The sequence below is a fragment of the Rhinopithecus roxellana genome, chromosome 8 (genome assembly GCF_007565055.1).
Source record: "Rhinopithecus roxellana isolate Shanxi Qingling chromosome 8, ASM756505v1, whole genome shotgun sequence".
Lineage (NCBI taxonomy): Eukaryota > Metazoa > Chordata > Mammalia > Primates > Cercopithecidae > Rhinopithecus > Rhinopithecus roxellana.
The window spans coordinates 40,122,043-40,149,537 of record NC_044556.1 but is presented as its reverse complement, the minus strand read 5'-3'; the positions used below and the strand labels follow the sequence as shown (position 1 = coordinate 40,149,537).

Below are 27,495 nucleotides of genomic sequence, written 5' to 3'. Positions count from 1 at the left end.
TGGCTCAGATTGTTTAAGAAAGTTAGTTTCTTTTCAGTGCTCATTCCATCCTTTTGATTAACCCAGGAAAAATTTCAGCCTGGTGCCTGCATAGCTTTAATACCTTTAACCAAGGCAGAATTGGCCTCAAGCTTAATTAAAGCCTTTGACAAGCAATAGAACTGAGCTAGAGTTTATTTTTCAGGTTGTTTTAAATTTTGTCTCTACATTTTGAGTAAGTTACATCATGTAGTTTACAATTAAAAGGACACAAAGGGGTAAAGATAATAAAAAGTCTTCCATCCACTTCATCCTCAAGCCACCTAATTCCCCTCCTCAGAGGCAATAACCACCAGTTTCTTCAACATTCATCCAGAGATGTCTTAAGAAAGAGGCTCCTTTTCCTCTTTTTAATATAAATGGCAGCTTTCTTCTACACTGTTCTATATCTTTCTACGTAGAATTTAACAAACTTGGTTCTAAACTTACATTTAGGGTTACAGTTACTCTGCATTTATAGTGTGTGATGCTGGTTTTCATTTAAGGTAACGACAGATTTCCTTAAGATTAATTTAAGTTTAAAGAACTGAGTTGGCTTAAAGAAAAATACTAAGTAACATTATACAGGTAGAACACTGAATACTTAGATGTCTAACGTTGTTAGACACGGTTAACAGTGTCTGAAAAACAACAGGCAATTCTCTGGCTCTCAAGTCCATGCCATTGCCAGACAGCCCAGCTTCTTTGAAAGCTGTTTGCATTAAGTCAAAACCCGTCTTCCTGAAGTCTCTCCTGGATCTAGCTCTATCCTTGAGAACAGGGCCTTTCAAATCAGGTTTTGCAGAACCTTAGGGCTCCATGGAAGTGCCCTTGAGGGCAGGCGGAGGTTGCTCAGTAAAGGTCCTAGGGGAGCTGAGCTTTGTTTTTTTTTTCTTTTCTATGTTAGGGTTCCAAATAATAAGACTTTGTTTGAGAAAAGGATTTTGCTAAGGAACGGGGAAACTGAAAATTAGCATCCTGGAGAAACACTGCCTAAACCTATTTACTATTCTGTACAGACAGAAAGACCAGCTATCCGCTCCTTGGCTGTTACTCTTTACAGATGCATTCACCTACTCTCCACATAGAAACGGAGCCAGCCTTACTTTTCTATCTCTATTTATGCCATGTTCTCTTTCTTTACTGTTTGCTCTCTATGTAAGTGACTGTCTCAAAGTTTGGGTTGCTGAAGCAGGGGTTTAGTCTGATGATCCGAGACCATGTATTGGTAACACCCAGGCCTCCAAATCTCACTTCTGAGAAAAGAAAAGGAAAACTGCAGGGTGGCTCCGGATCACTCACCTGGTCACCGGTGGAGGGGACAGCTGCATCCGAGCCCTGCCGCCTGTGGTGCTGGGCCACCCTGGCCATGATCACAGGGGAGGTTCGAGGACTGTCTAGCCCAGGGTCTGACAGTATTGAGTTCCGATTCATCAATGACTAGAGAAATGAAGAATTCTGTGAGAAGGAAGACCCTCAAGGCTCAGCTCTTTGGTGTTGGTGGTGATAAACATACTTAAACATCAGCTGAGAGAAGTGCAGTATTTGCTCTGTGCCTGGCATTATACTAAGCCCTTCATTACATATTATCTCATTCGATTCTCACAGTAGCCCTTTGGGGTAGATACTATTATTCATCCCATTTTCACATGAAGAAACTGAGACTCCAAGAGGTTATGAGACTTGCTAAGTCAGAGAGCTAGTCATGAAGTGTATCCTGAACTTAACCCAGGCAGCGTCAACCCACAGCACACACTCTTCATCACTAACTCCATGGCCTTCCAGATAATGTCAACTATAGATTCTTTAGGATCCCCGTCCCACTCTACTTTCTTGGTGACTTTCCCACATACTGATCCTTTCACATATATGTCATCATTTTCCCATGGACAGGGCAGTAAGAAAATAAAATTGCAATTGTTATCTAAAATTAGGTTTTTAACATGTTTTCAACCACATATTCACATATTTAATTACTCTGGCTAAGCAAATATTTTGCTAACTTCATTACTACTTCTTCCACTCATTCTTACTTTTATATTGCAGTTTACAGTTTACATATGCAAACTGAGAACACCTGGAAGAGATAACCTTCGGGGTCAAAACCTGAAATTCTTTTAGTCATTCCAGAAAAGACAAGCTATTTGAGAAGAAAAAGATCCACAGCAAAAAACAGATTACCACTTCTGAGTAGGTTGGGTTCACTGTATTAATCTAAGATGATGTTATTCCTGGACAGGTGGAAATGTGTTTTGGTCAAGTCATTGTTTTAGATTATTTTGTCTCTGCTCCCTCACTCTCAAAGGCTTGCCATAGTTCATGCCATGGCCATCCTCTCCACCCTACTCTTTATATAACAGAGTTGACTATGATAAAATGAAAGCCAGATTTGATGGTCTTGCATGTTGGATGCATGTGAAATTTCTGCTTTGGAACCGAGAGCACAGTGATTACATCCTTGGAACTAGATGGATGGAAGAGGCACACAGAGTCCTCAGTGCAGCCGGTAGGCAGCAGAGCCTTGGGGCAAGGGAAAGGACCCCAAATGCAAGTTCTGAACGGGCCTTCCTCTGCTAGGACTCACCTCACTGAGGGAAGGAAAGCGTTCTGTCCCAGAGTCCAAGCCACTGTCCCCGTCTTGGGAATCCAGAGAGAGCCGGCCTGAGAAGAAAATAGTTTCTATAATACAGAAGGAGCTGTGGCCTGGGGGAAAGAGAGCCTTTATTCTGGGCAACTGTGCACAGGACAGGAAGGGGAAGCTGCCACCTTTTTTCACCAGTTTCCCTTCAGCTCTCTCATCCCATGACCCCTAGACTTGGACACTTACCAGCATACCTCCCCTCTGCTCTCATCACATCTAGCTTTCACCTGTCTCTGCACCTGGGCACAGGCCATGTCACCTCCTGAAATAAGACTCCATAGCTCTCTCTCACAACTAGTTTTGCCCCTCAACTCCTTCCCAACCCTCTTCTGGTCACCACTCATTTCTTCTTACAACAAATATTTGCCGAATTCCTCAGCGCCAGGAGCTGTCAGGCAAGCTGCTGTCTGAACCATACTTATTCTGGTATTTTATTGGCCCTTATCTATCCTGGCTACTGCCTATACACTCATTTCTACTGCCTAAGTTGTATCCAGCTTCCCTGTGTATTTGTACTGCTTTCTCCCATGATTCTGTTTCTCAGAGGGCAGGCACTATATATTTTCTTTCCTGGAATCTGCCCCATGGGGAGGGTAAATAGATAAGAAACCTGGACTAGAGATATGCCAGAGAAAAAGGGGGTGATGGGGGACTTACCTTCTGATGGTCTCTGGCTGGTGTCACCATATAGTGGAAGTACATCCTGAAACAGAAAGCCCACAGGGTGGGCAAATTCTGTGAGCCTCTCCCCCTACGGTTTCCTTCCACCAATCAGTGCCTTATTTGCTTACAATTAGTGGCCTCTTCTGCTTCATTGCCTCAAAAATGCCCAGCTAGAAGAGATATTGCTTCATTTGTACAGTTTGAGGATGACAATGACCCCTAATGGTGGAAAGGGAGCTTTACCATTAGTGAAATTCTAAAAGCTAGCTTTATCTAATCACCCTGGACCTCAAAGCATCTACTGCCTTATTTGGATACAAGAAAGAACTTCTTAACCATCAAGAAGTATAAAAAAAAAAAAAAAAAAAAAAAAAAAAAAACTCAAACAGGTGACCGAGAGAAGATACAAAAGGTTTACCTTTGGAGGTCTTTGAGGAGGATGGACAGGCATTGGCCTGAGACTGACTAAGGTGGTGGGATGTGAAGGAAGCAATGTTGATAGTGCTTTGCTGTTTACAAAGCACTTTTCTAAGTCACATTTACTCTTTCAATGGCTCTAGCTTAGGCACATTACTCTCATGTTATAAATGAGGAAACAGAAGCTCAGAGATCTTAAGTAACTTGCCCAAGATATACAGCAGGTCAACCCTAAGGCCAGGGTTGGAGCTCAGACCTTCAGATTCCAAGCTTAGTTTCTCAGACTCATCACCTCATAGTACAACCAACAGTGCAGTGGCAGCAGCAAACATGTACAGTCCCTGTGTCAAAGGTATGCTTTAACTTTGACAACACTGTTATCTCCATTTTATAAATGAGGAAGCTAAGGCTCCTATGGATTAATTAACTTGCCCAAGAGTCTTTAAGCTGATAAGAAGTGATGCTGGATTTGAATCCAGATGGTCTAAGTCCCCAACCTGAGCTTCTACCTATCAACCGTGTAATATGAGAAGTCCTTCAGAAAATGAAGCAGTTTAAATGTATTTGCCTGTGTTTCCCAAACTTTTTTGATCTGGATATCCTAAAAGCAAAAGTAGATCATCTTTAAATAATTCCTATTGGCTTTGGCAAATGTTATTGTTGGAGACCTTAAAGTTTCTGGAGAATTACTTCTTATTTACCCAAAGAATTAAGGCCTGATGGAGAGCAGTAAGACACTAATAGCCAAGTCCCTGAAGAGAATAGATAAAAGAACCATCTACTCTCTGGAGTTTTTCATAAAATGTGGTTATCTGCTGATACAGATCCATCTCAACTGACTGGGGGTCTTTTATGTAGGCTGAGTTTAAAAAGTACTTGTATTTCTTTGAGAAGACTCATTACTTGATGATAGGTGGTGGGAAACGATACCAGATGAAATACTGGGTAAAACCAGTATAGAAATACACACACATCCACTATGAGGAACTACCTAGAAGGGAAGGATAATTCAGAGACTAACACTGACGGTCTGTTTATTTCATATTTCTTTCTTTCCATTGCCCACGTTGTTGGAGGGCAAGAAATAGACTTTTTCTTTTGATGGTATCCCAAGTGTCACTACAGTGTTCAGCCTCTCTGGTGCTGACCTTGGTTTCTTTGTAGAATACTAAACACTTACTAGTTCAGCCTCGAGGTCCTGGCATAACCCAAGAAGCCTTCTGCCCTTGCTGCTTCTCTCACTCTACCCCCAGTTCCACTGCATGTGCCCTTACTAGAGCTGTGCCTACATCACTCACCACTGAGCCACCAGTCTCCTGCTGGATCTTCAGCTGTAACTGAGTGACTCGCCGCCGGGCACCTTCGATCTGCTCTTCCAGTAGGCTGGCGGGGTTCCGGCTATAGACCTCACAGATACGCTGGGGATGGGTGAGGAGGAGAAGGGGGAGGGGAAAAGGCAGAGGGGTGGTTAGTAGAGAATGATGACTCACCAGTGGAGAGAATAGGCAGTTATCCCAAAACAAAGAGGATAGAGAAGAGGTCTCTGCCTCCAAGTAGATACATGCTATTTCAACATCATTTAGGATCAGAAAAAGATGTAAGTGATGAGAAAAAGAACACAGGAGACAACCACAGAAAGAGGACAAACACAAAGGCCTGTCCTAATCTGGGCCATTCTTCAAAGTCTGCCTTAAGTTCCACATCCCAAATGAGGCCTTCTTCAGCTACCACTCAAGTATGAAATATTAAAGTGACTGTCCAGACCAGAACATAAAAAAGTGCTGAAGAGGGAACTTACACACAATGAGAACCACAAGAAATGAGAGGAAGCAGTGTCGACTAGAACAGCCAATGCCTCTGCCAGTCCCACCCTCAGGAAGCTCCTGGAGAGCAGGTACCATCCTAGCCACTTTCCCAGCACTCCTCAGGGCACACAGCAGGGGACACCACAGGGGTGGAGGGCTTCACAGTTAGGGACACCTGGCTTTGAATTCTGGCACCTCCACTTACTAGCTGTATAGACTTGGGCAAGCTTGAATACATCCTCATCGATAAAATGGAGATGACAATACCCGCCTCATGGGACGGGTGTAATAGTGGAGTGAGATTATGTATATGAAGTGCTTAGCAGAACGTTTAGCGCAAAGTCAGACACCTGAATACATGGCAGCTATTAACATTTCATTACAAAAGGAGATGCTCCATAAAGCTTGGTTAAATAAAGACATTGGGTTCACATATTACCTAGGCTCATCTGGGGCTTCACTGCTACCTGACAACCATTTTACAAATTCCCCATATTTAATATTTCATCTTCTCCATGCCCATCCAACTCCAACCCTTCCCTAGCCTTGGCTGATAATACCATCTGGTAAAAACCTTCTCAACTGTAGCCCATTTCAAAACATCTTCAGCCATCTTTTCTTCCTGGCTTAGAAGAGAAACTAAGTCTAAATCTTTTAAAAAGTTAATCTCTCTGACTGCTTTGGGCTCTTCTTGGGCACTGTTTACATATCTTCAAAGTCTCCTTTTTACCAATGGCTCCTTTTCTCCGTCCTACAAAATGGAGTTCAAGTTTCCTGATTTAAAACAAAAACCACCACAACAAAACTTTTTCAATTATTTCTGATGATTCTTCAAGCCACTGCCCTATTTGTTTCCCCCTCTTTTCACAGCCAATTTTTTTTTCTTTTTTTGTAAAGGGATATGAGCCTGTGGTTTTCTGATTTTATTTTATTTATTTATTTAAATAGACACAGGGGTTTGCTATGTTGCCCAGGGGTCTTGAACTCTTGGCCTAAAAGTTCCTCTGCTTTGGCCTCCCCAAGTGCTGGAATTACAGGTGTGAGCCACCATGCCTGGCCCATAGCCAAAAGTTTCAAAACATTAGTCTACAGCTAGGGCCCTGCACTTCTTTGCTTCTAGTCGCTCATCAACATATATAAATCTAGTTTCCTCCCATTACTGCACAGGCTACTCTTCCAAAAATCAAATGTAATAGCAAGTGGTGTGATATTAGAGGTTGGTACCATGTGCTGTAGAAGCACATATGTCCCAAAAGTCCATCCTCAGTTCTCTCCTCTCTGTACTGGTACTCTGGGTGATCTCTTTTAGTCATCCAGTCCCCAGTTTCAACTATCACCTTCATACTGAGGATATCTGAATCTCTATTTCAACCCAGGCTTTTCTCCTAAGTTCAGCCCTGTTATCTCCATATGCCTGGTGGCTGGTTTGTATCTGAATGTCTCATGGGCACCTTACACTAGTATACCCAAAGCTGACCTTCATTTCCTTCCCCTCAACTCTGCTCCTCTCCTCTATCTCACTCTGTCACCAGTATCACCTGATCTACCCAGACATACAAACTTGGAGCCATCTTTCATTCCTTCTTCTCCTTCACCAATGGATGAGTTCTGCTGATTGGCCCTCTGACAAGTCTCCCATTGCTATCCTCTCCTTTTTGTTCGTACTCCTACCATTCTTGTTAAATCTGTCATTATTGCTTATCTACTGCAATAGCCTCCTAGATGGTTTCCTTACATTTAACACACTTCTCTAAAGAACACTGGTTTGAAAATGTGATCAGTCCCCCACTCAAAATTCTTTCATTCATTCCCAGACTTCAAAACAAATTCCAAGCTCCTCATGGTATTCAAGGCCAATAACACCTTCCAGTCACAACACTCACTGCGTTTTTTCTTTTTCTTTTTCTTTTTTTCTGAGACAGGATCTTGCTCTGTCACTCAGGTTGGAGTGCAGTGGTGCGATTATAGCTTTGCAGCCTCGAACTCCTGGGCTTAAGTCGTCCTCCTACCTCAGCCTCCTAAGTAGCTAGGACTGCAGGTATGCACCACTATGCCTGGCTAATCTTTAAAATTTTTTTAGATACATGGTCTGATTATGCTGCCCGGGCTGGTGTTGAACTCGTAGGCTCAAGTAATCTTCCCACTTTGGCTTCCCAAAGTGCTGGGATTACAGACATGAGCCACCACTCCTGGTCCCACTGCCATTTTCAATATTCTATTAACAGGATACTGAAACCAACTCAAGCACCACCTCATGAAGCCTTCTGATCACTGCATAAATAATTATGCTTTGTTTTGGGCTTCAAGAGCATTAAAATTTTTTTGTTATTGAGCTATAATTCATATGACACAAACGTCACCATTTTAAAGTGTACAACTTAGTGGTCTCTAGTATATTCACGGAGTTGTGCAGCCACCCCCACTATCTAATTCCAGAATATTTCCATAACTCCAAAAAGAAAGGTGGTACCTGTAAGCAGTCACCCAATTTCCCCTTCCTTCACCCTCTGGCAACCACTGATCTACTTTCTGTCCATGAATATGCATATTCTGGACACTCCATGTAAGTGGAATAATACGACCTGTAGATTTTTGTGTCTGACCTCTTTCACTTGGCATACTGTTTTCAGGGTTCTTCCATGTTATAGCATTTATCAGTACTTCTTTCTTTTTTATGGCTGAGTAAAATCCCATTGTATGAACAGACTATATTTTGCTCATCTATTCATCAGCAGATGAACATTTGGGTTGTTTCTACTTTCTGGCTATTATTAATAATGCTAGTATGAATGTTCATGTACAAGTTTTTGTGTGAACCTATGTTCTCAATTCTCTTGGATATATACCTGGGAGTGGAATTGCTGGGTCATATAGTATTGCTGTGTTTCACGTTTTGAAGAACTGTCAAACTGTTTTCCAGAGTGCTTGCACTATTTTACACTCCCACCATCAGTGGCAGAATAGATTAGGATAGTGAATATGCAGACAAAACATAAACAAGTATTGTTTAGATTTCTCTACATCTCACAACTCTTGTTATTTTCCATTATTTTGGTTATTCTAATAGGTGAGAAGTGGTAGGTCATTGTCATTTTGATTAGCATCTCCCTGTGAATAACAATGTTGGGCATCTTCCCATGCTTATTGGCCATTTGTATGTCTGTCTTCTTTAAAGACTGTCTATTCAAATCCTTTGCAAGTTTTTAAATTGGGTTGTCTTTTTATTGTTGAGCTTTTAAGAGTCCTTTATATATTCTGGTATTAGACCCTTATCAGACACATGAATTGTAAATATTTTTCCCCATTTCTTCTATGGGTTGTCTTTATTTTCTTGATAGAATGCTTTGACACACACAAGTTTTAAATTTTGATGAAATCCATCTTTTTTTGGGGGGTGGTTATGCTTTTGGTGTCATATCTAAGAAACCACTGCCCAATCCAAGGTCATGAAGATTTACTACTACCTAAAACTTTTTCTAAGAGTTTTACAGTTTTTAAAAATAGTCTTGGCTCTTACATTTAAGTCTTTGTCCACTTTGAGTTTAATTTTGTTTACTGTGTGAGGTAAGGGTCCAAATTCATTATCTGTATGTAGGTATCCAGTTGTCCCAGCACCATTTGTTGAAAAGACTATTCTTTCTCCATTGAATTGTCTTGGTACCTTTGTTGAAAATTAATTGACCATAGATGTATGGGTTAATTTCTGGAATCTGAATTCTGTTCCATTGATCTATAGGTCTATCCTTGAACCAGTACCATACTGTCTTGATTACTCTGACATTTGCCAATATATAAATATAAGCACTTACCATAATATAGTATATCTTCATTCATTCATCCATATCCTATGAAATCACTAACTCATTAAAGGAGAAGTTCACCTCTTGTTTATCTTTGTAACCATTCCAACACCCACCCCTAACATTACTCCCATCTACTGCTCCAGCACACACACAGTACCTAGCATATAGCAAGGACTCAGTGCTTGTGAAATAAATACATTAATTTTCATATCTTTGTGCCTTTGACCTATGCTGTCTTTTCACTAGCATTCCCTCCCTCATCTCTTTTGCCTACTAAAGTATCACTTTTCAAGGCCCAGCTGAAATACTATCCTCTATGTGAAGCCCTTCCCAATGTTTCCCATTATTAATTATTATTTCTCTTCTTTGTTCTCTTATTGTACGCTCTTTGTTCCTCCCACTCTCCCTCCTACTGTGATCTGAATTTCCTCCATTAGATTTTAAACATGTTGAGGGCAAGAACCATCTAATCTTTTTTATTTCTATATAGCCTAGAAACTAAAACAATGTTTTATATATGGTGGCACTTACATGGATAACTATAATAGGAATCTGGCTATTCCACTCCAGCAAATTCATCTTACTGTTCTCCATGCACATCACTTCCTAGGCCCAAAAACTCTCTTCATCCTTCACCCAAGTGCTCCCCACCTCTTTCAGTCTGGCCCAGCACTCACCTACCCAGCCTTCTTTTCCTTCCCTTCCTTGGAAATGTCCCAGATAAACTCCACTGACGTTTTTTTTGTCTACATATTCACTATCCTAATCTATTAGACATGGAAAATCCTACTCATTTTATTGGTGAAATTCTGCTTTAACAAATTCTACTGGCCAATGACAATTCTTTAGTGGTCCGGAAGTTTTATTTTTTGAGGTTTTACTGTGATAGGATATTGCCTGTAAATTAAGTTATGTACATTGGCAGACTGCTCTGATAAAGTATTATTTCACTCAGGCAATGGCCAGTCTACCCCTGGCAGTGACCTTACCTGTAATTCTTTTTCTTCCTGCCTCAGCATATTCCTGAGGATCTGGGTGGCATGTTTTTGAACTTCAGGATCCTAGAGATGGAAAACATGGCAACATAAGAGTTAGGGACTAACTCAATAGCTTAACTCTCTTCAATAGCTTAACTCTCTTCTATCTGCTGATTCTTGGGCAAGGAAAGCTATGAGAGTACAGCCTGGATCATAAGTATGTTTCATTCAGTACCTTGATGGAACGCAGTAAACACAAAATCTTATTTCGAGTTTATGCCTCAGTTTCTAGAAACCTTGGCTGTAATCACCTTCGGTATCAAGTTGCTCCCTAAAGTCTCCCAGGACTTGTGGGTTCGGTCTTCATTCCAACTGAAAAATTCTGTTCCCTATACTTGTCTGCATTTTGTCCCCCTCTAACTCTTCACATAGGTGTTTCTTGCTTCTAGAGTTCTCTTTCTACTTGTTTGTTTGTTTTTTCTTTGAGATGGGGTCTCACTCTGTCACCCAGGCTAGAGTGCATTGGCACGATCACAGCTTACTGCAACCTCTGCCTCCTGGGCTCAAACAACCCTCCTACCTCAGCCTCCTGAGTACCTGGGACCACACGTGCATGCCACCATGTCTGGCTAATTTTTTGTATTTTTGGTAGAGACAGGGCTTTGCCGTGTTGCCCAGGCTGGTCTCGAATTCCTGAGCTCAAGTGATCCTCCCACCTCAGCCCCACAAAGTGCTGGGATTACAGGCGTGAGCCACTGCGCCTGGCCTCTACTTGTTTTTGTCCTTTTCTGATCCCTCCCTTTACTGAGTGGGCTCTATATTTTGCACCTCGAAGCAGGCTTTTTTCTCTAGAAAGCCTTTCCCCTACTCCTTGACTTTATACCAAACCCTGGTTAACACTGACTGGCAACGGTCTTGAACAGATGCATTCTGTCCCTGCCTGAAGTGTACACTTTCTCTCCGATGAGGAGCACTTTTGGACAGCATCCTTAGAGCCTTCTACACATTTAGGAAACAAACAATGTTACTGTGTGATAAAACCTCATATGCATTTGCATGGAAGGAGGACACTAAGGCATGGAACAACTGTTATTGTGCAGCCCCCATTTTTGTTCAACTCTTTCAATGGTCTTCCATGTGTCTTTTGGCTTGTCTCTGTTTACCACAGCCCCATTGGATTTAACCTGCTTTCCTCCCCAATGCGGAGCTTTTCAACAGTACATTAGGGTGAGCAAAGAAAGCCAGGAGGACTATTACCTGTAGAGGTTTGGGTCCTGTGATGCGTTGTGGAGGTGGCAGAGGTGGAGGAGGTGGTGGCTGGGGGATCACTGGCGTGATTCGGGGAGCTCCTGCTGGGAATGGGTCCTGCTGGAGCCCAGAGATGCCCACGGATGAAGGTGAAGAGCCCAAGAGGGTGAGTGCGACATAGGCGCCAGCTAGAGGGAAACAGAGAGAGATTTGCTCCAGGAGTGCTGTTCTGGAGAGACAGTCCAGCTATACAGGAGGGGGCTGTTCTCCCTTGTCCTGTCATTAAACTCATAATTCTGTAGATGAAGTTCTTCTCACTTTTAATGCCCCACACATTCTCTAATCCCTTCCTTCATGCCTTGCATTGACCCAAGTATTGCTTCCTGACCTTCCTTCATGCAGAGACCTCAACTAGAATTCCACTCATAAATATCTGGGAACACGCCCCACAGGCTGCCTCAGCAGCCCCGTTTCCCTCTTTATCTCACTAAAGTAAGTAGCCAGTGTCATGCTCCGAGCATACTGCCCACATGGCACAGATCAGGCACTCAGATTCTAGCCCTCTGCTCTCCCCAAACTTCCCACATTCTTCAATTCTCTCTTCAACATTTGTTGTTTCTATTTGAATATTTGTGCAGACTCAATTGTTGGGCCTTCCTGGCTATAAACAGATTATTGTTGCTTTTCCCTGCCAAATAGAAAACAAATGAGTAAGAATGTCCATCAGTGGCAGAGTGAATTGAAAGGTATTTGAGGGAGACCTGGTCTCAGTAGGAATGTGGTCTAAATGGGAGTGGCAAAGATGAATGTGGGTAAAAATGAAGATGTCTCATGAGAGCCTAGTACTGTCTCCACTTGAAATAATAGGGAATTGTGGCCATTTAAGTAGATCACTCCATGTTAAGATTAAAGATGTGACTTCAGCTGCCTCACACATCTACAAAGGAAACCTCCTGGGATGGCAGGCCTGCCCTTTCCTCCCTGTTTCCTCCCTCTTGGACCATCTGCTCCCCTACTTTAGTTGTCACCTCTCTCCAACTCACATTTGATCAGCTTTACCACTTCCAGGTGTGAGCTATTGGTCACCATGGTGCCGTTGACCTGTTGGAGGGACAAACAGTATTGATTAATGGTGATGAACAGCTAGGGGATCCTTCTGTAAGTTCAAAATGCCACGTTTTTAGGAAGCCATTTTCCAATGCTCTTTAGCCTCCTCTGGTCACTTGTTTACTCAAATCACACTATGAATTTGGTCTCCAGCTAGCCTATGAGTTTTCAAGAATAAAACCTGTGTCTTCATTCCTTAATTTGTTCATTCATTCACTTATTTTTGGTATACACTTTTCTAACCACTTGCGTCACACACATGTGAATGTCCACTCACCCAGTGTGCTTCCTCCTTACAGAGGACTAAGAAGTCTCTGCACCTAGGATTTCCTTAATGCATCCACTATGTTGCCCAGGCTGGTCTTGAACACCATTCTGTCGAAGAAAGGTCTGAACGACCAGGGCAGGTTACAGTAGTTCAGAATGAGCAAGGACCCCAGGTTGGCATTATATGGAGGAAAGAATATCAACCTGAGAATTGAAGTCTTGGATCCTTCACTAGTTACTAACCCTCCCTCTTAATCTTATTTTGGTAATTTGTGAAATGAGAATAATAAAACTTGTTGTAGAAGTTTGGTTGCTTTAGAGTCAAGAAGGGCCTAAAATACGGAATACAGCTATCCTCCTCCTTACTCTCTCTTATGCTATACCACTATGCTCCCTCGCATGGTACCACTCCTCACTCAGTGGCTGCCTGGCAGTTGGTATTAAGATGAAAGTGTGCAGGATGGGCCAAGGCCAGGAGTGCCCTGCACATCTATTTCCACTGCTGGGAGTGGGAGTGCGTGTTGGGGTCACTCACTTTGATGATCCGGTCGCCCTCTTTCACACCGGCCTTCATGGCTGCACCTCCTGTAAGGAGAAGGCCTGGTCAGCACAGCCCAACAACCTCTTCCACTGAAGCTACACCAAGGCCCCTGTCAGATCACCTCTCCTCTGAAATTTCCTCTTATTTCTCTGTGTTAAGTATCTCAAATTCTGGGTGTACTTTCTATTCTACTCCAGTGACACAAATACTCTAAAGCTAGAGTGAACTATATAAGGTCCCATCTCCTGCTCTTCCTTTCACCAAGATGCCAGACTTCTAACAGCCAGGCCAAGGCAGGAGCGAGGCAGGGCCAGGCTCTGGAAAGAGCACGTGTGCCTCACTCGAATGTGTCTGGATATGTTCCAAGGTCAAATCAGAGTTACTTTTTATTATCCGGGGGGAAAATGAGTTTACTGTATGAAACATAATTGTTAAAATAATAATTAAGAGAAATACAGAGAAAAGGATGAAAACAAGAGTTTCCTAAGTCCTGAGAGGTTCATAAAGATATTCTGGGTGTTCACATCATTAAAGATAACTGTTTTATTTCTTTAAAAAAAAAAAACTGTTTTAAGCCATTTACAGTTTCTCCACTCCTTTATTTTGTAGACAGAGTCTTGCCCTGTAGCCCAAGCTGGGGTGCAGAGGTGTGATCTCAGCTCGCTACGGACTGGATCTTCTGGGCTCAAGTGATCCTCCCAACTCAACCTTCCAAGTAGCTATGGGACTATAGGTGTGTGCCACCATGCCTGACTAATTAAAAAAAAAAAAAAATTTTTTTTTTTTTTTTTTTTGTAGAGATGAGGTCTCACTATGTTGCCCAGGCTGGTCTTGAACTCCTGGGCTCAAGTGATCCTCCTGCCTTGGGCTTCCCAAAATGCTGGGATTATAGGCGTAAGCCTCCATACTCAGCACAGTTTCTCCCTTTAAAATGGACCAAAGGAAGAGCTTCTGATGGTGACTGACTGTGAGGTGCTCAAAAGAACATGCTCTTGACTTTTTCAACTTGTCATTCAACTGGAGGCTACAGTGGTTTTGACCACAATATGCTTTGTTTGTTTGTTTTGAGACAGTGTCTCACTCTGTCACCCAGGCTGGAGTGCAGCGGTGTGATTTTGGCTCACTGCAGCCTTGACCTCTCAGGCTAAGCGATCCTCCCACCTTGGCCTCCGAAGTAGCTGGGACTACAGGCATGTGCCAAAACACCCGGCTAATTTTTGTATTTTTTGTAGAGACAGGGTTTCATCATATTGCCCAGGCTGGTCTTGAACTCGAGCTCAGGCAATCCTCCTGGCTTGGCCTCCCAAAGTGCTGGGATTACAGGCATGTGTCACCACGCCTAGCCTCATAAGATAGTTTTAAATGACTTATATTCCTAGTTTAATTTACATCCAGGAAGCACAAAAAACACTAAAGCCAAAACAAGTTAATGAGAAGCATAAAACTTACATATTGTACATTTGCCCCAATGTGATCATTAAATCTGTAAGTTGCATTCCTCTGATCAAAACAAAACTCCCACAAAGCCCATCTAAATGTTTCTACTCTAAAAAGAAAAATACAGTGATGACTACATTCCAATTTGGCTTTTCAATACTGGGACTCAAGACTACCCTCATCTAAAGTGTGCTATTTATGGAAGAGTACTTGCAAATAGCTTAAAATTCCGTCTTATACATTCATTTAGAAACTAACATTAAAGAGAACAGAGCTATCTTGCCTGAATGTATGAAACACGTGAGGTGACTTCTAGTAACTTAGTGTTTAAAAAAAAAAAAACTGAACTCTTCAGAGTAAAGGAACTTGAGAAGTTCTCAGACTTCAGCAAGCATGAGAATCACTGTGGGAATTTTTAAAAAGTGTATTTCTTGGACCTCTTGCCAGAAAGCAATTCAGTGTTTCCGAGGTCAGCCCCAAGAAAAAGGATTTCAATCATCTTGGGCTTAGGTGATTCTAACACAGGCAGAACACAGATTATACTTTGAGAAACAGTGAATTTAAAAAACTTAATATATACCTGTAAAAGATAACCGCTGCTTTGCTACTCTTGTGACTTCAATGCCAATCCAAATGAAGTCTCTTCTACTCTCCTCCCCAACACACACACACACGCACATATGCAGGCACACACAACTCACACACACACAGACTCTAGAACTCATATTCTCCTTGTAAGCCATCTTTTCCTTCTTTCCTCTCTGGGTCTGACTCTGCTCAGCCTAAGAAAAGGAAGAAGGTAAAGGAGAGCTGAACCTAGACTTCACTGGAGGGGATCCCATATTTTCTGTACCAGATAGACCGGCAGAGGAAAAGTACAAGTTACTGGCAGTTCCACTAACTCTGTCTCACCCTAGTCCAGGAACCCTGAGAAATAAGAAAAGCAAAGAATAAAACTATCTTTTTAGAGCTTCAGCCCAGGATATGCAAAACAAACCTCCCACTGATGTAAGTTTACTCCCAAACATAAGAAGCCATACTTATTTATATCCTTATATGATCCACATACCTCATTTTGGTCATAAATTTGAAATTCTCTTTTCATCTTTTCTGTGAACATATCCCGTATCTTCCTCCAAAATCAATGCAAGTCTATTTTCCCTCCTGCTCTGCACTATCAGGAAACCTGCTCCCAATCCTTTCCTTGTGCTCTTGTCTAAGCCAAGCCTAGGATGCTCCATGTCACCAGCCCAATGCTACTTACTGCACTGAAGTTTACTCCTTTTAGGGACACTTCTTTACCCTTTAAGGACTCTTCCACTCCCATTGCCTTTTCTTTTTTTTTTTGAGATGGAGTCTCGCTCAGTCACCCAGGCTGGAGTGCAGTGGCACAATCTTGGCTCACTGCAAGCTCTGCCTCCCAGGTTCACGCCATTCTCCTGCCTCAGCCTCCTGAGTAGCTGGAACTACAGACGCCTGCCACCACGCCTGGTGAATTTTTTTGTATTTTTAGTAGACACGGGGTTTCACCGTGTTAGCCAAGATGGTCTCAATCTCCTGACCTCGTGACCCACCTGTCTCGGCCTCCCATATTGCTGGGATTACAGGCGTGAGCCACCGCGCCCGGCCACCCATTGCCTTTCTGATTGTCTTCCTCAGCCTGGACCACCAACAATGGTTCCACTACCTGGCATATGCTAGAGTTTTGACTGTTCACGCCCCTTCTATACACAACTGGTAACTGGATGGATTTGGCTATGATACCCACCCACTCTTCATTTCCCTCCCACCAAATTCCTATCCTGCTGATCTGCTTTTCATTTTCTTCTTTCAAACTACTTCTAAAAATCCTGTTTCTTTTAAGAGGGCTTCCCAAATGATCACAAGGAAAATGGCTATGCCTCAAATCACAAACTACTCAAACTTCCAAACACCATTTCCCCTGACATCACATCCAACATATATCATTCATCTGTTTGTAATTTATTATTTAATGTTAATTGTATCAGCAAATGTGCTCTGTAATCATTTGGACCATTGTGCCTGTCTCAGGTTATAAAACTGTAGAAAGTGACCATCTGTGCACTTAGCCAGGTAATGTGGAGGTAAATATGAAGAAAGGGGGTCTTTGATTCTTCCACAGAATCTTGTGACCCAGTATGAGGGGCTCCCTTCGATGGCAATCAGACATCTGCCTGATGATGACCTGACAGCTATTTTGCTGGTTTTTCACTTCCCAGCCAGGGAAGCAAGCATGAGGTGCAATCTCTAGAAATTCTGCCTGGGGGCTTAGCATTAAAGAGGCTTCCCCAGGCACCCATGGAGAACTAGTTCTAGAGTAATTCATTCATGCCCCACAGGAAAGCACGAGTGGCACTGTCACATACATGGTGGCTTTGCAAGAACTGTCCACCGTGGGCAGGAGGGATGCAGCACTCACCAGGCCGCACAGACTGCACCAGAACAATGCGATCCCCACTGACTGTGAAGCCGAAGCCATGCTGGTCCTTTTGGATAATGACACAGCGTTGAACGAGACCTGGGAGGCGGAGAGAAAGGTTGAGTATGCAGCGTCATTGGAAGGTTAGTGTACACATGCCAAGACCAACCCAGGGAAGCCTCAGTGCCTTTCTTCTTCAAGGAGCCTTTTCACATTAACCAAATTCCCTAGACTATTCCTGTCTAAACACTACTGCAATGACACGCCTCCCTCGGTGGTTGGCAAAACCTGTAACTTACTTTGTATTCCAAATAAGAAACTACCCTTCTCTGAGGTGCTAAAATGCTTGTCTCTCACATACATGTCTGTCCCTTTTGGTGTGTCTGGGTGAGACTGGTCAAAGAAGGGGCAGGACCAGGTCTAGCCATCCTCCTGAAGACTAATATTATCGATAAGGAGCCTCCCAGGGTTGAAGCCCAAGTGAGCCTGGAAGTTACATGTTAAGTGACATCCAATGAATGCAGCAAGTGGTATACCAATGCTTGTTGATTCTTTTTATAGAGCTGGGTAACTTATGCAGGGTGTCTTAGGAGTGGTCTCTTGCCAAATCCAGGGAAGGATACATGACAAGAAGAAAACCCTTTTATTTCTGAAATATTTTATTTTATTTCAGAAATAAAAGGGTTTTCTTCTTGTCATGTATCCTTTAAAAAAATATACAGAATTAAAAAACAAAAAGAAACAGAGGTTATGACTACCAAATGTCTCCATCCCTGTGAGTGTATACTGGACATTGTACATGTATGAGTATGTGTGGTTGCATCCTGCAATGATTAAAGCGTGGGTTCTAGAGTTAAAACAGAACTGGTTTCAAGTCCTGATTCTGTCCCCAATAAGCTTGCAATCTTGGACATATTTCTCAACCTCTCTGTGCCTCAGCTCCCTCATTTGCAAAATAAAGATAATAAAACCTAGTTTCTACGTTGATGTATGGAGGCAATTTATATAAAACCCATTAACACAATGCCTAGTATACATCATGTGCTCAACATAAACACTAAGTTGCTTTACATTTGGAGTATACAGATCTGTCTGTATGAGTGTGCATCTCTGTATCCATGTGTTTTTTTTCTGAGACAGAGTCTTGCTCTGTCACCCAGGTTGGAGTGCAGTGGCACGATCTCGACTCACTGCAACCTCTGCCTCCTGGGTTCAAGTAATTCTCCTGCCTCAGCCTCCTGAGTAGCTGGGACTACAAGCACGCACCACCACACCCGGCTAATTTTTGTGTTTTTAGTAGAGATGGAGTTTCACCATGTTGGCCAGGCTGGTCTCAAACTCCTGACCTCAAGTGATCTGCTCGCCTTGGCCTCCCAAAGTGCTGGGATTACAGGCATGAGCCACCACACCAGACCATATGCTTTTTTTTAAAAAAAGAGATGGAGTATCACTATGTTGCCCGGGCTGGAGTACAGTGGTTATTCATAGGTGTGATTCCACTACTGATAAGCATGGGTATTCTGACCTGCTCTATTTCTGACCTGGGTCACTTCACCTCTCCTTGGGCAACCCGGTAGTTCCCTGCTCCTGGGAGGTCATCATATTGATGCTGAACTTAGTACAGACACCTGACCGGCACAGCACACTATAGCCAGAGCTCTTGGGCTCAAGCGATCCTCCCACTGGTCTCCCGAGTAGCTGGGAATATAGGCAGGTGCCACCATGCCTGGCTGTGTTTGTGTGTTAATTCCCAAGGAGGGTACCTGTTGTCTCAGAGGCATCCGAAGCCTGGCGATGGTGAGAAGGGGACTTGCGCTCAGGTGCAGAATCTCCCAGAGAAGACAGGCTACTTAACCTGGAGAAGGAGTAAGGAAAGCATGTCAATGAGCTGGGCAGGGAGGGATCAGCCTTGTAGTAGATGGAGGCTCTGTCGAAAGGGGCCCTGAGTCTTGGATAATGAGAGACCAACCTACCCACCCTGTAACCCAATCTGGTAGGACATTAGCCATGTGTACACCACTGGTAACACAACCTATCTGGAATCCTGGGCTGGCAGGGCAAGCATGATCTCTTTAATACCCAGCAAGGTGTGAAGGGAAATAACCCTTCCTGGAGTTAGGCGACAAAGAGACAATAGCAAGCAGGGGATGTGCACACGTATACACGCTTGTTGGGTCTTACCAGGCTGCAATGGGGCTGATGGAACAGAACAGAGCGGCAGAGAAAATGAATGCAAGAAAAAGACAGGAAAAAACCAAACAGCCAGTTAGTTTTAGGTGATGATTTGCAAAGGAAGAGGAGACTGGAGGGAAGGACGAGGTGGGTCAAACACACACAGAGGTCTGCATGAGCACAGCATGGGGCTGTAGTGGCGGCAGCAGAGACAAGCTCCCCATTTAGCTTCATCTCTTTGTCCCTCAAAGTTCCACCTCTCCATAGTGATCTCCAGGAGGGTAAATGGGCATGAGTACAAGCCCGCTGGGTAATCGGCAACTTGCACACTTTCTAGAAAAGACAGTAGAGGAATGGCCCAAGCCTCTGAAAATTCCATTTATCCTTTGGGTACCACGGGAGAACCGGAACCTGGTCTGTTTGGTGGCAATATTCCAATCCCATATTCAGCTCCGTTCCCTCAGCCAGCCCGAGGCACCTTGCCTAATTGGAAACTATTAAAGACCCCAAACCTTCAAGTGGTACTGATCACCAAATCAAAGAATTCACTGCTGGATCTCCTCTTCAACTAGGACCCTCACAGGAATAGAAGAAATTTCAATCATTGCTGTGGCACTCCTTTTTGGAAAAGTGTACAAGTTGCCAGTTCCTGAATCAACAGTTGCTGCCCCTCAGAAAGGGGCAATTCCTATCCTACCTATAGCAAATGACTAAGTAGAAGGCTACTCACGGAAGCACTGTGTGTGATGGCAAAGCACTGGAAATAATCTAAATGTTCACAATGAGTGACTCGTTAAATACATTACAGCAATATAATGACACAGAACTCAGTCATAAAAAAGAATGAAGAGGCTCTTTATACACGATAGAGAATGACCTCCATGATATGTTACTGAGTGAAATAAACAAAATACAGAATTATTTGGACAGTTTAAAAAAGTGAGTAAAAGAGAGAATAAAATTATGTGCTTATATATGTTTAAATATTTATTTACATATGCAAAAATATCTAAAATATCTCTGGAAGAATACAAAAGAAACATATAACATGGTTGTCTCTGAGGAGGGAAACTGGGTGGCTGGGGCACAGGAATGGACCTGCAGGGTTTTATTATATTCTTTGGTACTTCTAAAGTTTGAAATCATGTGAGGGAACAAGTAACTTATAAATATAAAGGAGGGGGTCTTCGTCCCCCCTCACAGTGGCACCCCTCTTACCTGGACAGGTGAGACTGCTTTTTACTGGCTGATCTTTGGATCAGAGAGAGAAGGACATCAAGGAAGAAGAGAGTGTGGGCCCAGGAGAGAGCGATGCAGGACAGGAGGAAGAAAGAGAAAGAAAAACAAAACACGACATAAACCAGACAAGACACTAGAGATGGTTGGTGCAAAGAAAAACCACAACAGAGCCAAGAGTGACCCAGGGGAGGCACCTGGTCACAAGGTGAGCTTACTAACAGCCATGAGCTTAGTAACATCCCCTGTCATTTTGCCGCTTAAAACCTTTAGAACCTCCCCACCGTACTCAGGAGAACAGTCATCTGTCCTCAGCTAGGCCATTCACCACAGCATCTAACAGGAAGTATAATGCCTGATGCCCAGGGAAGTGCCCTTTGATGTTTTCCACAGCTCCCAGTATCTATCCTTCCTGCAGCTCAAATACCCAACCGAAAAAGCTGTTGTTCACTTGTCTGTAAAGCCGTACAAGCAAGGTTGCAAGGTCTGTGAAAGCAGAGAGAGTCTTGCTGCTGTGGTCCTCAGTGCCTGATGCAGTAGGGGCTCAGCCCTATTCTTGGTCCCTGCTCTTTACTGTCCTCCTTTCACTTGCTATGGTTTCTGGCTTCTGTCTCTGCCTACACTGTTCCTTCCTCCTACATGTTCTGCCTACTTTATTCTCTATGACTGCACAGGGTTATCTTGGGACACCTCGGGCCTTCTTGCCTTGTTCTTGACCCCACCAGGAAGCTGGTTTCCTATGCCCATATTAAAGCCTAGAAGGTACACTTGAACCTAAGAACCTGATATGGTTTGCATCTGAGCTGAGGCATAAGCAGTTCCACATAATCAAAGGCAAATGAACCAAAAGGTCCATGTCCCTGCTGTCAACAACTGTTAGGGGCATGGACAAAGACCATTTCAGCAGTCATCAAAAGTTTCTCTAAAATAAAATCACAGGCTAAGGCAGGTATGTGGGGGACAAGGAGATGGCAACATAAGTATACTTGCAACAGATGCATAATTTTTTTTTTTTTTCCTGAGAGCTTAAAAGAGAGAAAACTACCATTGAACTGAAGGAGGAAGAGATGCCTATGGAAGGCAGGCCTGGTGGACAGAATCAATGGATAGACTATTGTGTCAGCTGGGTTGTGAGTCCGAGTACATATTTGGGAGGAAGACTTTGGAAGGTTAAAAATCTGAGAAACAAGGAAAGGAGAGAGGAAGGTAGTTTGGCGTGAATTGGAGGCTGTCATAGATAGAAAAGACTTTAATGGTGGCCCCTCCCTTTTCCTGATGACATTCTCATCAAAATTTGACAGCAGAGCTCAGATTCTGCTCAGCCTAAACCTGGGGGTATGGAGGCGACCCTGAAGAGTGGAGAATTTCCCCCCAAATTTGTACTCTAAATGGCACCAGTGAGACAGATTTTCTGACCCAACTTCTCAGTTATCCCCTACTGCCAGTCAAAGAAACCCGTAGGTTCTTTATAATCTTTTCCCAGAGTCGCTCCTTTCTTTACATAATCATTGACAATCATCCCTTTAAGCTACATGTCTAGTGCCTCATGCCTGGATTACTGAAAAAAAAAAACTCTTTTCCACTCTCCAGTCCATCCAGCACTCCACCACCACAGACTAACTTACCCAAATACTACTCCCTCAGGCCCTCTCGTCAAGAACTTATTATCTACACAATGAGATGTGCCTCCAATAACCTGGTATTAAAGGACTTTCATCCTGTGGACCCAAATGTCTTTTCAAATTCATCTCTGATTACTTGCCTACTACCTACCTCTACTGGATCCTAAGCAATGCTGTACTCATTCCCATCTCTGACTTGATAGTTGCTATCCCTTGTCATCTCTGTCCATCTCCTACTACTTTTTCAAGGTCCTAATCAAATGGCATTGACTCCATGAAGCAATCCCTGACCACTGCAGCACACATTTCATTTACCCCAACATTTTATTTTGAAAAATGTCAAACTACATTAACATTGAAGAAGCAGCATGGTGAATATCTATATGCCGTTCATCTAGATTCAGCAACTAACATTTGTCACATTTGCTTTATCTTTCTATGTTTATACATTTTTTTCTCACTTGAAAATTGCAGACATCATGACACTTTACCCCTATTTTAGCCTATATCCCCTAAGAGCATTGAAATTCTTCTATATAACAACAATGCCATCAGCACACCCAATGAGTCTGATACAGTATTATCTAATATACAGTACACATTCAAATTTTCCCAATTGTCTTATTAAGTTCTTTATAGCTATTCCCCAATTGCTTCAATTCAGGAGCCAAAGATCTCGAATTATACTTATGTCATGTCTCTTTCAGATTAATTTAATCTAGAACCCTCCCCACTTTTCTTGGTCTTGTCTCTCATAACACTGATGTTTTGCAGAGTCTAGGCGAGTTATCTTGTTGAATGGCCTACAATCTGGATTCATCTGATGCCTCCTCATGGTTAGATTCATGTTAAACAGTTTTAAGAGACTATTACGTAAGTGACGTTGGACAGCTTGTCCCGTTTTTGTGATGGTAGGTTTGATTACTTAGGTAAAGTGGTACTCCTGAGATTTTTTCAATGGTACAAATCTATTTTCTCATTTGAATTAATGAGAAATCTGTGGGATGATATTTTGAGACTGCATACTCTGTTTTCCAACATCTCTCATCCAATAGTTTTACTCTCCATAGACGATTCTTGCCTAAAGCGCTTATTTATTGCACTGATGCCTGCAAAATGGCAATTTGCTAATTCTATCATTCCTTCTACATATATTAGCCAGTAAGCTTTTACAAAAAATGTCATCTCATCTCTTTTCTGGAGTAGTGCTATGAACTCACAGATCTTGTTTCTCCCCCAAAGTAATACATTATACTCTATTACCCTTAAAAAAAAAAGTTTAAAATGTTCCAATTTGACCAGTGGGAGCTTCTGAAAGCCAGCTCCTGTGTCCTTTTAACATGTCACCATCTGTCTTTGATCATGTCCTTGCTTTCTGGCACAAAAAGGCACTCCATGCTCACCTTGTACTTTCCCTATGCCAGACCGGAAATCAAACATTTCTCCAAGGAGCCCTGTTCCTTTTAGCAGGAAATGCATTTAGAAACAAGATCTGGCTGCTAGGTACTCATTGCTGCTGAGCTGTCCCTTGTTCCAGGCCCTTTTAATGGACAAGAGCTAGAAAAATTTATTATAAATTTTTGAGTTCACATTGGTATCTCCAATTTGAACTCAACACAACAGGGTTCTTCATCTTCCCCATTCCATATTGTATCTTCCTTTTCTCATATTGAGAACCCCGTTCCTAAACAATACCAATATATTTACTCACTGCTCTATTCAATATGCAGAAAAGATAGTTCCTGGAGTTACTATATCAATATCGCTAGTAACAACAAACCTATTAAGTTCAAGGTTTTCTTGCGGTTCTTTTTGTCCTCAGACTATATCCCAGTACCATCAGTAATGTGTGTGAAATTTTCTGGGTTAATCTGTTGGGTTTTTTGTTTGTTTTGTTTAGTTTTTTTAGACAGGGTTTCACTCCATCAACCAGACTGGAGTGCAGTGGCACGATTACAGCTTACTGCAACCTGTCTCCTGGGTTTAAGTGATCCTCCTGCCTTAGCCTCCCAAATAGCTGGGATTACAGGCAAACATCACCACGCCTGGCAAATTTTCATATTTTTTGGAGAGATGGGGTTTCGCCATGATGCCCAGGCTGGTCTTGAACTCCTGGGCTCAAGTGATTCACCTGCCTCGACCTCCCAAAGCACTGGCATTACAGGCGTGAGTCACTGTGCTCAGTCTTAATCTATTTTTATGTTATCAATTTGAGATATATTTAGGTTTCTTTTTATATTTGTACTGAATTTTAGGGTTTGCTTTTTTTCAAGCTTATCTATTTCATTTTTTGAATATATTAAACATTTACATGGTTGAAAATCAAAATGAAATTTTAAAAGTATATTCAGAAGTATACTTATTCTTTCTCCCCATTCCCCAAGTAACCATTTTCATTTGTTTTTGGTTTCCTTGCTGTGTTTCTTCTTGTAAAACTAAATAAATACCGATACATATTCTTATTTTCCTTTCTTCCTTACGCAACAGGTAGTATCATCCCCTTTTGCGCTTTGCTTTTTTTCACATACAGTATCTGCAGAGTAACTCACAGAACTCTTCCTCTTCTTTACAATGCAGCCCGCATTGGCGCACACATTCTCCCCTCCTCCAAGGCTCCCTGTGTCAGTCCTGCCTATCTGCTGGAGGGCAGAGGTTGCAGTGTGGACTTCCCGGGATGCCTGAGTGCAGCACAAGGCACAAGCAGGTGCTTTCTAACTATGCATCCACATGCTCCTCTCCCCAGCCTACAGGGTGGGCAACAAAGCAAGGACATGCTTAGTGACCTTCCAGAGAGACCACATATCCTTTTTGTTGGCCTGCGGTGTGTCTGTGTGTGAATGTGTATGTGTGTCTATATATATACTTTGAAAGTTAGTTGCTAAGCAATAAAATACAGATTTCTGACTTCTCTTGAAAGGTCAGTCAGAAGTTCTGGCATCCTCAAGCTTATGGTCTCACATAGTGACAATCAGCTGAAAATGCGTGGTGGCAGCCCTCTCCAGGTGAGCATACCTTACCTTTCCCAGTCACCACTGCCCATAGCTTACACTGCCCACTGCTTCACTCAGACCCCTACAAAGTATACGAGTTCGAACTTAAGGTGGCCAAACAGGACTGGCTTCTGGAGTTTAAAGAAACAAAGATAAGCAAACAACATTATGTCCTTTCCATCTGCCAATGGGAGGTTCCTGGTCTGCTCACTCCTACCCCATCACAAATATGTAAATGAGGACAAGGCCTAGAACATCCACATTCTGTGGTAATAATGAAGAAGTTCTTACTACCTACCAGGTGCTGTGCTAAGCACTTGATATAACCTTATCTAACTCAATCCTCACAAGTCTGCTGAAACAGGGAGTGCATCCCCATTTTCCAATACGTGAACAGAGAGGTTAAATAAATGAAGTTAAGATGTGCATAAAGTTGGTGTGACTTCAACGTCTGTGCTCCTAAACAAAAAATTATATAACCTGTATATGCCACATGTAGATTTGCTTGGTCTTTATTTTCTCTTTTACATACATACATACATACATACATACACATTCAAGACATATACACATATATACATCACATGTGCCCACACACATATAATATATATATGACATGATTAAAGATATATATAATACACATATGCTATATATGTATATAAATACATAATACACATACATAAGATAGATGGATAGAGAAAGATAAAAAAGCACACTATACACAGGCTGAGCTAGGTCTTCCTGAGTCTGGGGCAAAGTAATATTCCTGGGCCCTTCCCTAAAGACAAGAGCAGTAAACCAGGAAACAGCCACCCTCCCAGGACCTTAGCTCCAGATAAAGTCCATACTTACAGAACTCTGACCTGGTCTTACTGGTTGGTTTCCCTTATCTTCCAGGGTGGAGTTTTCAGCAGGCTCCTGGGCACCCTAACTTTCTATGGATTCTGCCTCTGGGTAGAATTTTCCCTCTGGTCTGAGGCTGGCAAACACACCCTCCTAGGCTTGCATATCCCTACAGTAAGGGCTATGAGGAAAGACGCCTGTTTGCAGACAACCTCTGGTGATCTGTAAGTATCAGTCCCTCATCTCTTAAACTAGAGGATAGACAAATGGTCTCTGGCAGTGCACCAGAAAAGGTTCACACCTCAGTTGGATCACTTCCTAGCTATCCAGTAGCATGTGAATCACTTGAGGCCCCACCCTCAGGGATCCAATTCAGCAGGTCTGTGGTGTGGAATCTACTTCACCAAGCAGCCCAAGCCATTCCTTATTCAGAGGACCGTAACTTGGAGACACTCTTGAAACAAGTCCCTTAATATCTGAGTCTATCATCAGTCTATCATCTTTCTTATCTGCAAAATGAACACATATTGATATCATCTGTTAGTCTGTCTTCTCTTTTAGACTTTAAGCCCCTGAGAACAGGGACCTTGTATCACCAGCTGAGTTCCAGCACTGCCTGCTGCACAGTGAGGTCGCTCCAAACATGTTGGCTGAAGGACCATACACGTCCTTTCTTTCTTCCAGGGCTGATGTGAGGGCAAAAAAGATAATATTTGTTAAGTACTTTGAAAGCGTAAAGCCCTTTACAAATGGTTTTATTGTGTTTTTTTGCTGTTTTTTTCCTTTCCCCCAGGTGTACAGTAGGTGACCTATGCTTGAAAAATGTCAGGCGTGAGGGGAACAGAACTAGAATGAGTGAAAAATACCCCCAGGGTGTTCGATTCTAGGTAAGGCAGGGCCAGTAAACCTCACCTTTCTACTTTCATGAAGGTCTTAGACAAGAAGAGATTTTGGGATTTGTTTGACTATCAGAGTAGACAACTTGGCAGGCAGGTGTGTGTGGAGAAGGGACGCAGAGAACTGGTGTGTTGAGAAGGTTGCTTAGCTTGATTCAACACTGAATACTCAGCACACAGGCCATGTGGTATGGTTTCAAAAGCACAACTTTAGGAGTCAAAATACTGGCACAAGCTCAGGCTCAGCCCTTTCTTGGCTATGCAAGTCATCCAACCTCTCCAAACCTTAGTTTCCCAATAACAAATGTGGATAATACTACCTTTCTCAAAGGGTAATTGGGAGGACTAAATCACCTTCACTGATACCTCAAA

The 27,495-nt window shown here is 42.7% G+C and overlaps 1 protein-coding gene across 6 annotated transcripts in view; it reads right to left on the bottom strand.

The window, feature by feature from the left end:
- Positions 1–27,495, bottom strand: part of ARHGEF11 (Rho guanine nucleotide exchange factor 11) — a 110,927-nt gene that overhangs the window by 31,964 nt on the left and 51,468 nt on the right. For 3 of the 6 annotated variants that reach the window (XM_010381272.2, XM_010381270.2, XM_010381273.2), the window contains exons 2-11: positions 19,128–19,219; positions 17,365–17,463; positions 13,482–13,531; positions 12,616–12,673; positions 11,582–11,760; positions 10,337–10,408; positions 5,038–5,157; positions 3,317–3,362; positions 2,603–2,679; positions 1,321–1,458 (exon numbers count right to left, since the gene is read on the bottom strand). In XM_010381272.2, the coding sequence (XP_010379574.2) occupies positions 1,321–1,458; positions 2,603–2,679; positions 3,317–3,362; positions 5,038–5,157; positions 10,337–10,408; positions 11,582–11,760; positions 12,616–12,673; positions 13,482–13,531; positions 17,365–17,463; positions 19,128–19,219 (931 nt within the window). The remainder of the gene's footprint in view (positions 1–1,320; positions 1,459–2,602; positions 2,680–3,316; positions 3,363–5,037; positions 5,158–10,336; positions 10,409–11,581; positions 11,761–12,615; positions 12,674–13,481; positions 13,532–17,364; positions 17,464–19,127; positions 19,220–27,495) is intronic. The other 3 variants (XM_010381275.2, XM_010381274.2, XM_030935759.1) reach the window with 2 other exon arrangements.